The sequence below is a fragment of the Hydra vulgaris genome, chromosome 02 (genome assembly GCF_038396675.1).
Source record: "Hydra vulgaris chromosome 02, alternate assembly HydraT2T_AEP".
In the NCBI taxonomy this organism is placed as follows: domain Eukaryota; kingdom Metazoa; phylum Cnidaria; class Hydrozoa; order Anthoathecata; family Hydridae; genus Hydra; species Hydra vulgaris.
Window position 1 is genome coordinate 1511465 of NC_088921.1, and position 16890 is coordinate 1528354.

At 28.9% G+C, this 16890-nt stretch overlaps 1 protein-coding gene across 1 annotated transcript in view; it reads right to left on the minus strand.

Annotated features, from left to right (window-relative positions):
* Nucleotides 1–16458, minus strand: part of LOC136077155 (uncharacterized) — a 35967-nt gene extending 19509 nt beyond the window's left edge. Inside the window, exons 1-2 of the mRNA XM_065791863.1 lie at nucleotides 16181–16458; nucleotides 15973–16059 (exon numbers count right to left, since the gene is read on the minus strand). Coding sequence (XP_065647935.1) covers nucleotides 15973–16059; nucleotides 16181–16457 — 364 coding nt within the window. The 5' untranslated portion in view covers nucleotide 16458. The remainder of the gene's footprint in view (nucleotides 1–15972; nucleotides 16060–16180) is intronic.
* Between the last annotated feature and the right edge of the window lie 432 nt (nucleotides 16459–16890).

The window sequence follows — 16890 nt, forward strand, 5'->3', positions numbered from 1 at the left end:
AACACTACACCTATCTCCATGTATCTATGGTAAACATAGTAAATATCAAAAACTAAAAAAATCTCTACTCTATATTTTCATAAATACATTCAAAACTATATTTAAATAAAAACTTACATAATCAACAATATTTTTAAACTATTTACAAATATATACTATGGTAATGGTAAAGTTGATTTTTTACTGAAGCCTAAAAGATTTAGTAACAAATATATAATGTTACTATTTGATAACTTTATTTTTAAATGTATACTATGTGACTGAGGCTTAGCAGAATTATTTTTTTCTAATATAAAAAAAAAAAAAATTTTATATACTAATTCACTTCCAACAAGGCTGAAAGCCTTATTCAAGTTTTGCAATTATTATATTAACCAGTGTTATCTAAAAATCTTACATATAACAACTGCTTATCATTTCATTAATTTTTTAATCATTTCATTCCATAAATAAAAAAAGATGCGTTAATACGACAAGTTGTAATACACATTAGGTATATTAAAACATATAGTATTATATATGTTAATAGTACATGTATTATTATATGCTAATAATATATGTTAAGTACTTTTTTTTCTCATTTTATGTGATTATTAATTAAAAACGTTTAAAAATTATTTTATAAGGTCATGTCCTTTTAGATTAATAAGCAAAAAATAACCGCTAAAGAAACCTAGACTTTTAATTATAATTTTTAACAAGAAAAACCTTTTAGAGCTTCAATAATTCACCTTGTACATCTATAATTCTGTATTATATGTAATGTCTTTACATCTGATTGCAGCATTACAAAGCTGATAGAACCAGATGACAACCTCCAACAATCTCTTACATGTACCTATTTAAGCCATGTTTGAAGAATCCAGTACCAAGGCATTTAAAGATAACTGTCATCCACCATTAGTGATATTGCTTGCATTTTTTTGAGTGACAGAAATATTGAGTTTTTTTTTTAAAAAAAGCCAATAAGGTAAATTAAAAAAAAAAAAAATAGCTAAGCATTTACTAATTCAAAGACGCAGAAAAAATACTTTCTAATATTCAGGTTTCCAACACATATTCAGTCCAATAGTATCTATTTGAAACTCTGTGTCATTTAAATTGTAACGCTACTAAACCAGAACAACAAAAAATAAAACTTACAAAACTCAAAAAACTAATATTTGAAAAAAAACTTGAGTAAAAAAGTAATTTGACAGGAAGCAAATAAAACAAGACAAATAAAACATTTAACTAACCAATACAAAAAAAATTTTGTTTGATAATTTTTTTTTACGGTTTATGAAATCAGATGTGAGTTTAAAAACACAGTACAAAGCTACATTCAAAGTGTCTGCTGAATATTTAGTTTCTATTATCAAAAGTGTTATGTTTTGTTGTAGACCTGAGATTGCATAATGAGGCAGAAGGGATGATGACATGGAAGTCTTGAAGTGATGGTTTTATAAAAGCAGATAAAAGCTTAAACACGTTATTAGTTTACTGACTTTGCTGGAAACAAAGATATAGAACACCATTTAAAAAGTTTAGGAAAGAAAGCAAGTTGCATTTTAAACAAATTATAACAGACAAAATAATTAAAGTAGTTAAAAGAATTTTTTTTAGGGAATTTAAAAACTTTGGCATATAAAATTCGCCAAATAGCCACACACGAGCAGTGAACGCCTGAAGGAAGAAATGAAGTACATTAGAATAAAGGATAATTATTTTTCGAACAAAGCATATTTTGACAGTTGTCAAGACAAAAAATAAAGATTATTAGAGGAATATTTAAAAAATAAATAAGACAGACAATGCACCTAAACAGTACTAACAATAATAAACAATAAATTGTTTTATAAACACTAATATGAACGAAAATATAGATCTCCTCAGAGTCGCGTCTATTATTACTAGCGTTTCAATGAGGATCAGCACTTATAGCTAGTTTACCCCATCAGACAAACGTTTACCCCATCAGACAAAGGTTTACCCCATCATCGCCACTTATGCTTTACCCTGCGACTTACGCCTAATCCATACAGCAGTAAAAAAGAATTCAATACAAATAGCCAAAACCCAACCATACCCAAATTAGTAAAACACTAACATTTTTTGAGATATGATGTAAAAAGTGTAGATCTACTGTACAATATAAATAAAAATAACTAAATAAATCACATACCATACTACCAGTACAAAATACTAAGCGCAATAAAATAAAATTCTAATAAAAACACCAGAACAAAACTAAAGCAATTAAAGTATGCAGACAGAAAATACTAATAAATTTCCTTCTATGACCATTTAAGCCAAACAGGTACTTCCTGCATAAATAAACAAAAAACAATCAAATGGCAATATACCCTATTAAAAACCCTTCTAAATTTAAATAAAACACAATAGTCTTCAAAAAACTCTAACGCAGTCATAGATTTTGTTAACCAATCTAAAGTGAAAGCAAATGAAACAACCCGCGCAACATAAAATCATTACTAAAAATCAAGTAATGTATGATAGTAGGAAAAATATATATAAATATTGTCTTCAAAAATGTAAAGATTTAAACATGTGGTGAAGGATATAAGAAATTCTCTGAATAATAATAAAAGACGAAAAGTGAGCATGTGAAAATTAAAGCAAAGCTGAGTTATGAATGTAAGATAATATAGCATAAAAGTTCCTTGATAATAGTAATAATATAAAAATCATCGGTAAAATTATATATTAAATAATATTTTATTAAGATTAACAAAATACTAAAATAAGACCAGATAAATTTAAGCCAAATGAGTGGTTAAAAAACTATTTTGGGTGATATACTAATAAATCATGATATAAAAATGATGTACAAAGCGGGAATTTTTCAGGGAATAGCTGATCAAATGAATTATCTCATTTGTGAGGGTGAAAATTGTCTACCTGCAGAAAATAATTTTTAAATTTTAAGAAAACTAATGATCTAAGTGGCAAAGTGATAGGTGATAAAAAAAAGTGATATCGTTTGAAAAAGAAAATCTCGACTTTTATTACTTAGTTGGTCAAGATTATAAGGGCACATCAACTATGCTTAAAGATAACATTGTTGAACTTAAAAAAATAAAAATATTTTCTTTCACATTTTTAATCAGTTGATTGGATGTTTTTTTAGTTTTATAACTTATTTTTAAAAACTTGTGAATTTTAATTTTTTCTACAGTACTTGAAATTCCAAAAACTTTTACTGACTAATCTAAACAATAACTTTCTCAAATATTTGTATATATAACATAATATAACAGCAATATATTTGTACATATAACATAATATAACAGCAATTATTAACCATAACTACTAAAAGGGCCATTACTAAAAAAAGGCCACAATTTTAATTTTAAGTATAAAATTTTTTTTTAAAAGGTTTTGAGAGGATTTAGAAGTCTGTGTGTTTAAGTAGGCCATGATTAAAACAAATTTTGCTTTAATATCCAGGGCAGAAAAAGTTTGTTTGGTGCCAAAAAAATCCAAAAATAGACTTTATAGACAAAAAAAAATTCCTGTAAGTATTTTCTGAAAAGTTAAGGGTAAAAATGAATTTAGCTATATTAAGGAATGAAAGCATACAGCCCCCCTCCCACACTATTTCTGTTGATACATTTTCACTATTCACCCCCTCCCCCTCTTCCACCAAAAAATCATGGATCCTTCACTTAGAATTGATAGGTTTAAACCTATTATTATATAAAAGCACAGCAAGGCAGATATCTTGTGGCAGCATTTAGTAACGATGCACTACTCCAAAAAGAAAATAGATTTGTACAATCAAAATGGCAAAAAAAGCAAAAAAGCGCCACAAGAAATATACCCATTGCATTGCAGAAACTTTAGACCTTAGATAGGCCTAAAGTTTCTGACAGAAATGCAGTGCTTGTGTTGACAGAGATATTGAGAGCCCTTGGACAAAAGATTATTAGGTGGTCCACTTGTTGTGTGTGCACAAATCACTGCACTTAGATTTTTAAAAAACTGAAAGATGATTTTAAAGAAGACGCTTCCATAATTGTTAATTGGGATTGCAAGATGATGCAAGATTGACAATTAAAACTTATGCTGAGCAACTTGTCATAGTCTCTAGATTGAGTGAAAAGCAGCTGTTGACTGTTGCATAAATCTCAAGCAACACTGTTGTAAGTGCCTTCGAAGAATAGGACTTGGCAAAAAACTGATGGTTTGTCATTTGACACAACTGCCTAAAATACTAGATGAAAAAATTGGGCACGTATTATCAAAACTTGAGAAAGACCTACTCTATTTTGCAGGTCAGTATCACATCTTGGGAGTGGTACTTAAAACTTATAGTTTTAGTTCTCATGGAATCATTCGATGTAAAAATGGGACCTGACCAGATAATACTATTCAAGAGATTTTAAGTCCAATTGAAGAACATTGATAATTCCTGTGTTGTTTCTCCAGGGGCGTGGTATATGCAGTATTTTACAATGTATACAGTATGTAAAGGCCTATACATATACACACACACACGCATATATATATATATATATATATATATATATATATATATATATATATATATATATATATATATATATATATATATATATATATATATATATATATATATATATATATATATATATATATATATATATATATATACTAGGGTGTTAGGGTGTACCAAAATAAATAAAAATTTTGAAAAAAAAAAGTGAAAATGAGAAGATTTTCGTGTCAAATTTTTTAGGCCGACCTTTAACAGTTTGAGGTTGGCAAAAAATTGCCCACCACTGTTTTCCCAACTCCGAGGGTTGAATCTAAGGCTGTGTTTTGACAATAGAAACTAAATCATTACTGGAATAAATTGCTTAAAACACAGGCATTATTAAAGAGTAAAGGAATGTGTAAACAACAAATATTATGAAAAAAAATCATAGCATGTTATTCAGTTAACAAAATAATATTTGTTATTAATAAATTATGAAAAAATAACTTTTAGAGAGTAAATAAGATTCTAAAAACAACTGGAAACATCATTTGGTTAAAAGTAATGCTGATTTAACAACAATTCCATTTAACATGGAAACTTCTTAGATTTACTTAATAAGATATTTTTTATTTATTAGGTCAAATTCAGACAAGATTAATAATACAATCTTGTATAAATTTGAGGTACTTGTAAAAGGAATCTAGTTGAAAAGCTGTGAATTAGCAAATGATGATGAAATTAAGCAAAAATGGACAGCAAAATCAAAAAAAGTTACTAAAGCAAAATCCTGGCAATGATGGCACCTACTTTCAAAAAAATTCAACTAGTTTCTAAGCATCTTTAAAAATATGTACCAAATTGTCATTGAAAAAACTTTCAATGAACATCTAAAAAATTTGTTTGATATAGTTAGTGTAAATGCTGTAACTGTAATTACAAGTAATGAAGACAAGGATTTTCTTCTTGCACAGAGAACTGGATAGATAAATAAATAAGAGTAATGGAATCAATGGACAAGATCCTAGCTGCTAAAAAGCACTAATTGAGCCAAGAAAAAGCTCAGAAACTCTGGAATTGGTGCACTGAAACTTGGTACACTTACAAAGCTGAAGAAGCATTGCATCTTCTACAATAGTCCAGTTGGAAACATCTGACAGCAGTACTAGTTACAAGAAATTATGTGAAGAGAATTCTAGTGCTTTGCCTGGAGATATAGTTCCAAATCCAATAAAGCAAAAAAGCACTACAAGAAATATACCCATTTAGTCATTCACAGAAAGACGTGCGATTGTTTGTCTTTATATACCAGGCAAATTATATTTTACTTTGACGATTTAACCGCGGCTATTTCAAAAAATATTTTAAAAACGCGTTGAATGAAAAATTTTTTGAATGTGAAATAAATTACATCAAAACTTCTTAACAAATATTTTTATATTAGCGAAAACACTTGAGTGAAATAAATGACATAAAAACTTCTTAACAAATGTTTTTATATTAAAGAAACGCTTTTTTTAAACAATTTACTGATAATGGTTTTTTTTTAAAGTATAATTGGCAGTTGAATATATTTTTTTAATTTATAATATATAAATTGTTAAAGAGTGCATTTTTTATAATAGTTGTTTGAATTGAAAATAATTAAAAAATAAAAAATTGTTTTGTTTTTATAAATGATCACATTCTACGACAACGAAAGTCTCTTTAACAAAATTTTAATATAATAATAACTAAAATTAATGCATTTGAAAAGATAAATAAAATTTCAATGAATAAAAAATACAAATGTTTTAAAAAACTCGTTACAATTAAATAAGTTTGATTTTAAATGCTTTTATATTATCAAAACGGTTATTAATAAAGTAACAAAACACTTCTAATGAATTTTTATAATTAGTATTAATAAACTGTTGCTTTTTTTTACTAATATAAATATTTTTTTATAATAAAAAAATTTTTTATGATAAATGTTTATCTTTTGAAACATATTTAAAAAAAAAAAAAAAAGTACATATGTTAAAGCAAACAATGAAATGGCTTTTTTAATGCATAAATTGAATAGAAAAAGCATTTTAGCTTGTTGAGTTTTGTTTTAAATGGGTTATATATTTTTTTGTGTGTGTTTTTGCTTTAGTGAAGAATTTTTTTTTCTTTTCTTTTTTATTAAGATTTTCTTGTCTTTTTTAGATTCAGGTCAGGATATCAAGATCAGGTCAGGTTATCCTGCTACTGGTAACATGTAACCCAGTACAATCTACTTCATGTCCTGCTGCCTTGTAAGAAACGCCTTTTTAGGCAAAGGCTAGGAGATGCCAACTCCAACTTAAAACACTGCCTGCCTTGGGGCTCTTGGTTAAGTAAAGGCTAGAGATGGTGTCTCGATAAAAATACTTATCTTGAGCAGATGTCATATGTAACCGGCTACTGTCTTGTAGAAGGCCTTCTAGGCAAAGACTTAAGGGGTTAACAGATTCTATCTGTTGACAAGCCTCGCACCCCTTCTTCATTTATTAGGCTGGCGCAGATGTATCTTTAATACATTGTTTACAGTTTAGGATGTTGAATGCTGGATCTTCTTGACTCAATGCATAAGTTTTGCTTGTGTCTCTGTTTTTATGACTAGGCAACTCATTCTATTAACTCCTAATAAGAGGCCAGCTCTAAAACTCAGCTTTATGGTTCCGAGGCCGGCTGGTAGTCAGGTTTCCCGAACACTGTGGTAGCTCTCAGAGAGGCTGATTCCATAAACAGCTGAAAAATATCAAAGTATTAACAGTGCCATGTTGCACATGGATGGCGTCCCTGTTTGTACTTTTGTTGTGCATTGTTGAGGCCACATTTGGAGCCCTTTGTTACAATTAGGCTTTATTAATAGTAATGAGGCAATTGCTTGGCTATTTAACAGTGTTCTGAGTACAATCTATGCTTTGAGTCAAGTTCTTCAATCAAATTTAAAAATGAATAATGTACCGAGAACTATAAAACACAAAAAACCATCATCATCACCAAGTTCTCTAAACCTACCATTCACTAATATTTGTGGTCTTCGAAGTAACTTTTCCTCTGCTGAGTCTTATCTTTTGCAAAGTTCACTAGAACTACTTGCTCTTTGTGAGACTAATTTAAGTTCAGCTGTCTCATCTTGTGATCATAGTGTTGATGGTTATCTTCCTTAAATTCGTAAAGACTCCAATAGTCACATGCTTGGCCTGGGCATTTACATTCGTAAGAATTTACCCATTTGTCGGGAAACTAGGTTTGAATCCACAGACTATTCTTTCATGTGCTTTCGTTTACACTTCAACACTTCACTCTATCGCCTTTCTCTTTGTTCATTTTGGACTCTTTTTGATGTTATTTCTGATCATAATGACCAAGCCCTCTCTCTTTATCCATCAGCTAATATAGTTGTTGTCAGTGACATTAATACTAAACTTTCTAATAGTAAACTTTCCAATCTGTTTTCCAGACAACCCAAATCATTTACCTTCTCTACTCGACTTATGCCTTGTTTCTGATTCAAGTCAGTGCTCAGTTTCTTCACATTCACCCCTTAGGTGCTTCTGATCACAGTTTAATCTCTCTAAAATTATTATCTCATTCTTCTTCATCACCTAAATCCCCTAATATCGTACCTCTTACAACTACAGTAAAGCTGACTGGGATTCTTTCCGTGATTTTCTTCATGATGGCCCTTGGGTGGAAATCTTTTGTCTTCCTATTGACAAATGTACTTCTTACATAACTTCGTGGATTCAGGCTGGCATGGTATCTTTGTTTCCTCTCAACAATTCCAGGTCAAGCCTCACTCTTCTCCATGGTTTTCCTCACACTGTGCTGCTGCGATTGCCAATCGAAACCGTTACTTCCATATTTATCAGTAAAACAATTCTCCAGAAAACAGACGTCTTTTTATTACTGCTAGAAGCCATTGTAAAAAGGTTTTCTCTAACGCCAAAGCCAGCTATTCTCAGGTCATGAAATCTCGTATCTCATCTCAAAGATTAGGCTTTCGTGACTTCTGGAGAATCTTTAATAGTATTAATAATAAGGGCAAATCTTTAAGTCCACCTCTCTTGTATGGTTCAGACTTTGTCATCACACTTAAAGACAAAGCTGAATTGTTTGATAAAAACTTTTCATCAATATCATCTCTTGATTCCACTAATTGCATTCTACCTGATATTGCCAACAAACAGGTTGATCCATTGCTTGACATTTGTATCACTCCAGCTTCTGTATCTAAAGTGATTTCCTGCCTAGATTCTTCTACAGCTTGTGGCCCGGACAAGATACCTGTTATTGTCTTGCAGAAGTGTTCTCCGGAGCTATCGTTTATACTCTCAAAACTATTCAACAAATGTTTATCAGAGTCTTGTTTTCCAGCCTGCTGGAAAGCGGAATCTGTTATCCCTATCTTCAAAAATTCTGGAGAGCGATCTGATTCAATAAACTACCGTCCCACTAGTCTTTTTCCTATCATAAGCAAGATTTTTGAATCTTTAATTAACAAACACTTAATTTCTCATCTTGAATCTAATAACTTACTTTCTGACCATCAATATGGATTTCGATCTTCTTGTTCTACAGCTGATTTGCTAACAGTAATAGCTAATTGGTTTTATTTAGGTTTGTTAACAGTAATAACTGATAGGTTTAGGCATTAGATAAAGATGGTGAGGTTAAGGTCATCGCACTTGACATTTCAAAAGCTTTTGATAAAGTTTAGCATGCTGGTCTTCTCCATAAGCTTACTTTTTATGGTGTATCTGGCAACATCTTTAAGATCATTGAATCCTTCCTTCCCAATCGTAGTATAAAAGTTGCCCTCGATGGACAGCACTCTTCTTCTTATTCTGTAACTTCAGGGGTTCCTCAAGGTTCTATCATTGGCCTTATACTCTTTTTAATTTACATTAATGATCTTCCAGATATTCTCACATCTTAGGTGGAATTGTTTGCTGATGATACTACTATTTATTCTTGTTGTGATAAAATACCTACACTCTCTGATTGCTTGGAGGGCATTTGAGCTTGAAAAGGATCTCACTTCTACTGTAGCAGAAGTGAGATCCAAAATGGGGCTCACAGTGGTGAACTTCAATAGCACTTCTTGGGCATGGGGCTCACAGTGGCTGGTGAACTTCAATACAGATAAAACTCAATTTTTTTCAGCCAATTGTTATCGCAATAATTTAGATCTTCCTATATTTATGAACGGTGATGTACTCGATGAGTTATCTACTCTTCATCTTCCAGGATTAACTTTTACTTCTAATCTTTCTTGGAAACCATATATCAAATCAGTTGCAAAAATAGCATCTGCTAATGTTGCATCTCTTTATCGAGCTTGACACTTTCTTCAGATTCTATTCTCTATCTCTATAAATCTCAAATCCAGCCTTGTATGGAATACTGCTGCCATATCTGGGGTGGATCTTCTAATAATGCCCTTTCTTTTTTAGACAAGGTGCAAAAACCCATTGTAAACATAGTTGGACCTGTTCTTGCAGCTAACCCCCAACCATTATCACATCGCCGTAATGTAGCTTCTCTTTCTCTTTTCTACAAATACTATAATGGGCACTGCTCTAAAGAGCTAGCGTGTCTTGTGCCTTCTACTAAAATTCATTCTCGTGTTACTCATCATTCAATTAAGTCTCATCCTTTTTCTGTGACTGCTTGAACTGCTTAGTTGCTTAAAGCCTTGTTGGAAGCAGAGATGTTTAAAAAAAAAAAGTCTAATTAAGTATTTGTAGCGCATTTTTAAATTTTGAAAATATCTCAAAAGCTGTGGTCAAATTGTCAAAGGAAAATCTAATTTGCCTGGTCATATAAAGACGTGCGATTGCACATCTTCCTGTGAAAGACAGAGGCATTTAGAGCCCTTGGATAAATGTTGACTATTGCAAAAGTAATAAATCTCAAGCAACACTATTGTAAGTTCTTTCAAAGAATGGGACTGCAAAAAAATTGTTGGTTTGTAGTTTGAAACAACTGCCTCAAATACTGGATGAAAAAATGGGGCATGTACTATTATTGAAACAAAACTTGAGAAGGACCTACTCTTTTTTACATGTCAGTAATGTGAAAATGTCTGGGACCTGACCAGACAATACTATTCAAAAAATTTTAAGTCCAATTAGAGAACATTGACAAGTTCCAATTCCTGTGTTGTTTCTCCAGGGGTGTGGTATATGCATTATTTTACCATGTATAAGGATGTAAAGGCCTATACACACACATATATATATATATGCATATATATATATATATATATGCATATATATATTTATATATATAAATATATATATATATATATATAAATATATATATACATACATATATATATATATATATATATATATATATATATATATATATATATATATATATATATATATATATATATATATATATATATATATATATATATATATATATATATATATTAGGGTGTCCCTAAAAACAATTTTTTTGAAAAAAATCTGCTCCCACCCTTTAAATGTGTTCTATATAATACAAAAACACTAGGTTTAAAATTTTGTTGAATAAAAAATGTTTTTAGAGGTCCCCCAAAACCCTTTAATACTTAACGGGTCCCTAATATTTTCAAAAAAAAAGTTTCTCGAAAATAGGTCAACCTGGTACTCAAATGAAGCGAAATTATATAAAAATTTCAAAAATAACATTCATTTTAAAATAATATAGTTATTTTAGGTTTTACTACGTAAAAATCTTGTTTTTTAGCAAAAAATGAAATAAGTGAATTTTTCATGATAATTGTGATAAATAAGTTTAAACTTCAAATTTATTTTTCAAAATGAATATTATTTTTGAAATTTTTATATAATTGCGCTTCATTTGAGTACCAGATTGACCTATTTTTGAGAAACTTTTTTTTTGAAAATATTAGGGACCCGTTAAATATTAAAGGGTCTTGGGGGACCTCTATAAATATGTTTTTTTCAAAAAAAATTACCTAGTGTTTTCGTATTATATAGAACACATTTAAGGGGTGGGAGCAGATTTTTTTCAAATAAATTGTTTTAAGGACCACCCTAATATATATATATATATATATTTATATATACATGCATATATATGTGTGTGTGTGTGTATAGGCCTTTACATCCTTATATGTGGTAAAATAATGCATATACCACACCCCTGGAGAAACAACACAGGATGAATATATATATATATATATATATATATATATATATATATATATATATATATATATATATATATATATATATATATATATATATATAAATGCAACGCGGAATAAATATATATATATATATATATATATATATATATATATATATTTATATATATATAAATGTATATAAATGTATATATATATATATATACTTGTAACAACAACAAAAAAGTAACAACAAAAACTATATACAAAATTAATAACATAATTTAGATATATATATGCATATATATATATATATATATATATATATATATATAAATTAAAATAACATAATTTATATATATATATATTTATATACATTTACAATACATACATACATATATACATACAACCCTAACCCTAACCCTAACCCTGACACATATAAATTATATATATATATATAAATTTACTTAACAAACGAGCTTGGCTCGTTTGTTAAGTAAATTTAATGGTGATGTAATAATGTGGTATTTTTCTGTCCAGCATAAATTGCAAAATTTACCACAGGTTTGAATGGCTCCATTTGATCAAAAATATTCCATTTTAGTATAAGCTCTAAAGCTTTATTTTTGCATTCCCACACAAATTTTGAAAGTTCAGTGGAGTTGGTCTTACTTTCATAAATTAAAGAGTTTCTATGTTTATACCACCTGTCTTTAAATTTTTCTCAGTCAGGCCAATGCAATAATATCCTTCTTCTTCTTGGTGAGTTTTTACGTTGCAAATATAAATAAGATTTTTTGTAAGGCATTTTCCATTGAATGGGCATAAGGTAGTTTGTTGTCAATTGCATAATTGGTTGGCATTTTCATGAGAATTAAAAAGTATACTTTTATTATGAGAAGTAATAATACTCTTGATGTTTGGAAGGCAGCTATAACTAACCTTTAAGTTGTTTGAGTTAAAAAGTTTGTAAAGTTTGTTTAGGGAAACATTTATCAATTGTACTCAAAAAAGTTTTTGTTACACTTGTTATGGTGTTGAGCGGTGGGTTAAACCAGATAATGTTTCTTTTTCAAGATTTTGTATCATAATTTTGGATATTTGGAATGAAATTGATCTTATCTTTGAATCCACAAGAATTATGAGCATTATTATAAAATGGTGCGGCTCTCAAAAGCTTCTTTGCTTGAAGATATATTACTGATGCAATTAGAGATCATTTTTGGTATCGATTTTATGATGCTTGGTCTCAAATATCGTCAGTTATATTAAGTAATTACAGTTATGATGCTTAAAAACATTATGATGCTTAAAGAAATATTAACAATTTTTTTAAAAAACATTATGATGAAAACATTGTGAATAAATATCAGAAAAACAACCGCTGCTAACAATTATTTTTGTAATGAATTTATGAATGATACAAAACATTATAAAAAATTGTAAACTTTAATTGTAAATTTTAAAAGACTAATACTAAAACACCATTCAATAAAAATAAAAATAAAAGTAAATATAAAAACATTTGTGGATTTTTTTCAGAAAAATGTGGTAAAAGGCTCATATTTAGATAAAAAGTAAAAGACCTTTAAAATTTTCTTACCACTAAAGTAGCTATGTTTGCTTAATGAGACAATAATATACCTTGCTCAAAAAAATTATGAGATTTTAAATACTTCAAAAAAACAGCTGATCTTGAATGTGATCTCTCTTCTAAGATAGCACCTGTTTATTTAAACCTCATTTCATTCTATAGCTCTATAAATCTAGTTTTCATACTTATATGAGACAACGATACTTAATGAGACAACGATATACAACAGGAATTACTTAATGAGACAACAATATACTATAGCTTTCTATAGTTCTATAAATCTACTATTCATTCTTGTATAGAATAGTGTTTTCATACTTGGGTTGGTTCTTCTAATAATGCTCATTTTCTTTTAAACATAATTCAAAAACATATTATAAATGTAGTTTGACCTGCTCTAACCCCAAGTTTGTGGTTCTGTTACTTTTGTCAATTGGTTACAATTTTTTTCTATTTTCTAAAACTACTATCATGGTCACTGCTCAAGCGATGTACATCTCTCGCACATCTCTTGTTTAATCTCAAAAACTGTTATAATACTAAAAAGTTTTTTACTTCAAACACAATACTTGAGAATATAAATACTTTAGAATATAAACACAATACTTCCTGACATTTTGTTTTCTTTACTTATGCAGTTTACAATTTTTTTAAGTCTCAACCATTTTCTTCTTATTCAACTTTTTTTCTTTGTTTTCTGTTAACTACCAACTTATAAAAATCTTATAAAATTTTTCTTTATTAAAAGTGAATTTGTTAAATATATATTGAAATATATATTAAAATGTATAATTTTGTATCATAATAAAGGATTAAATTTTTTTTTAATAGTAGTTAGAAAATTAGGAAATCAATAAAAAAAAAAAAGATATTGAAAAAAGTGCAAGCTAAAGCTGATACCATTTATTTAATATACCACACACAATATATATATATATATATATATATATATATATATATATATATATATATATATATATATATATACATACATATATATATATATATATATATATATATATATATATATATATATATACATACTTACATACATACAGGCCTTGTTAAGAACTATTAGGTTGTTTGCATTTTACATACAAAATGGTTTTACCTATGCGCTAAACCATTTTTTCAACGTCATCACTTCTAACAAGGCTGCAAGCAACCACTATTAGAACTGGAAGTTACTGGAAGAGAATAGATAAAGTTAATAAGGCAAGATAGTGATTAACAGAGAATGTACAATAAAGTAGGTGGCACAAAAGAGTAGCATCTATTATATTATTTAGAAAATAGAGAAAGAGAAGCAACATAATGACATTTGATAATGATTGAAGGTTGGCAGCAAGAGCATGTCCAACTGTGTTTACAACACATATTTGCAGCGTGTCTAAAAGTGATAAGGCATCATTAAAAGATCAAAAGCACATAAAAGAATAGTCTGTTGATTCAAACTTAGTTTTCCAATAAATGGGTGAATTGTTACAAATGTAAATGCTAAGGCCATGCATGTGACTATTGGAGTCTTCACAAATTAAAGGAAGATTACCATCAATACTAAGATCACAAAATGAGACAGCTAAATTCAAGTTAGTCTCACAAAGAACAAGTAGGCCTGGTAAACTTTGCAAGCGATAAGACTCAACAGAAAAAAAGTTACTTTGAAGACCACAAATATTTATAAACTATAAATTTAGAGAACTCAGTGATGGCAATGGTTTTATGTTATAGGTATTATTATGTTATGGTATTACAGTTTTTGGTACTTTGGTCAATTTTGGATTTGTTAAAGAATTTGACTTTAAGAACAAATAGTATTCAGTATACTATTTAATGGTCTAAGCAATTGCCTCATTACAATTATTTAAGCTGTAACAAAGGGCTTCAAAAGTGGCATGGACAATTCACACTGAAAGTAAGAACACGGACACCATACATGCACAACATGGCACTGTTAGTAATCTGATACTTTACAGCTGTTGATGGATTCAGCCTCTCTAAGAGCTACCACAGAGATCAGGAAACCTGACTACCAGCGTGCCTCAGAACCATAAAACTGAGTTTTAGACCTGCACCCTCATTGGGAGATAATAGAATGAGTTTCCTAGTCATAAAAACGGAGGCACAAGCAAAACTTAGGTATTGAGTCAGAAAGATCCAACATTCGAAATCCTAAACTGGAAACAATGTATTATGAATACATACTATGACAGCCTAATAAATAAAGAAGGGGTGCGAAGGTCATCAGTCTACTTGACAGTAGCCAGATGCATTTAATGTCTGCCCAAGAGAGGAGTATTTTTATCAAGACACTATCTCTAGCCTTTACTCAACCAAGAGCCATAAGACAGGGAGGGTGTTAGGACAGAGTTGGCTTCTCTTACTCTTTGTCAAAAAAAAAAGTATCCTGCAAGGCAGCAGGACATGATTATTTTTGTTATTCCTAAATTTACATACTGCCAAAACTTTTTTAACTTTGAACATTTAAACATTCTTTTGAATTAGTTTATACTGAAAACAATAGGCACTTATTAATTGTTAAAAGTATTTTTACCGTAATTCTGCAAAGCCATATTTTTATAAAAAGTGATTTACAAGAAATTACTTTGACACATATATTCCTATTTAAGTTGATTAAAAAAAAAAATGTTCTAGCATTTCCTAGCTTAAACACAATTTTTATTTTTGATGATTACTACTTACTCAAGGTGAAGTAGTTCCAAATAAAATAAATTGATAACTATTAAAGATTAACAATGTTACCATATGTTTTTAATAATCCTATATGATTCAGTGATGTCTCACTACCATCGTCACCATCATCACCATCATCGTCATAATCAAATTTTTCTGAAAGCAGAGAATTCGATGAGGAAGTCAAAATAATAACAAAAAAATAAACATATAATTAGAGTGACAAACGACAATCAGAAAAATTTATATAATACAAATAATAATAAAAAATGTGTACTTGCAAAATCCTCCACCTCCTTCAATAACTTGAATTTTGGAATACTTGAAATGGCACGTTTTAACTTTTCAAACGTAGGATTTTCATCAAAATCGAACCATTTCTTTATCATTTCATATGCTTTGTCTTCTTGTTTTAGTAAATTTATAGAATCATTTCTAATTGCTTCTAAAACATATGGTTTGACTTTTAAGTAAATACCAATCTCAAACCAATCTTGAACAAGTAGTTTAGACAACTTAATTTGAAATTGAGCAGATTGTAGAACTTTATCCATTTATACTAAAAAACAAAGCAAAACTTAAAATTTAATCAAATAATATACTTCATAATATTTAAAAAAAATGTAAAATGTTGCAATCTTATGTTGCAATCTTTGGAGATTTATTATAAACAATGGACAAACTAACCAAGTTTATTAGTCATCAAAAAAATCAAGCCTAGTGATAATTAAAAATTCATAGAGCGCAAGTGTAATAGTTTGTTTGACATCATAAAATCATTTTTACCTACTCTTCATAATCTTAATTTTAGGAGATTTATTAGCAACAATGTACAAACTAACCAAGTTTATTAGTCATTAAAAAAATTAAGCCTAGTGATAATTAAAAAGATCATAGAGCGTAATAGATCATAGAGTCTAATAGTTTGTTTGACATCATAAAATCATTTTTACCTACTCCTCATATAGAATAATAACTTTTTTTAAA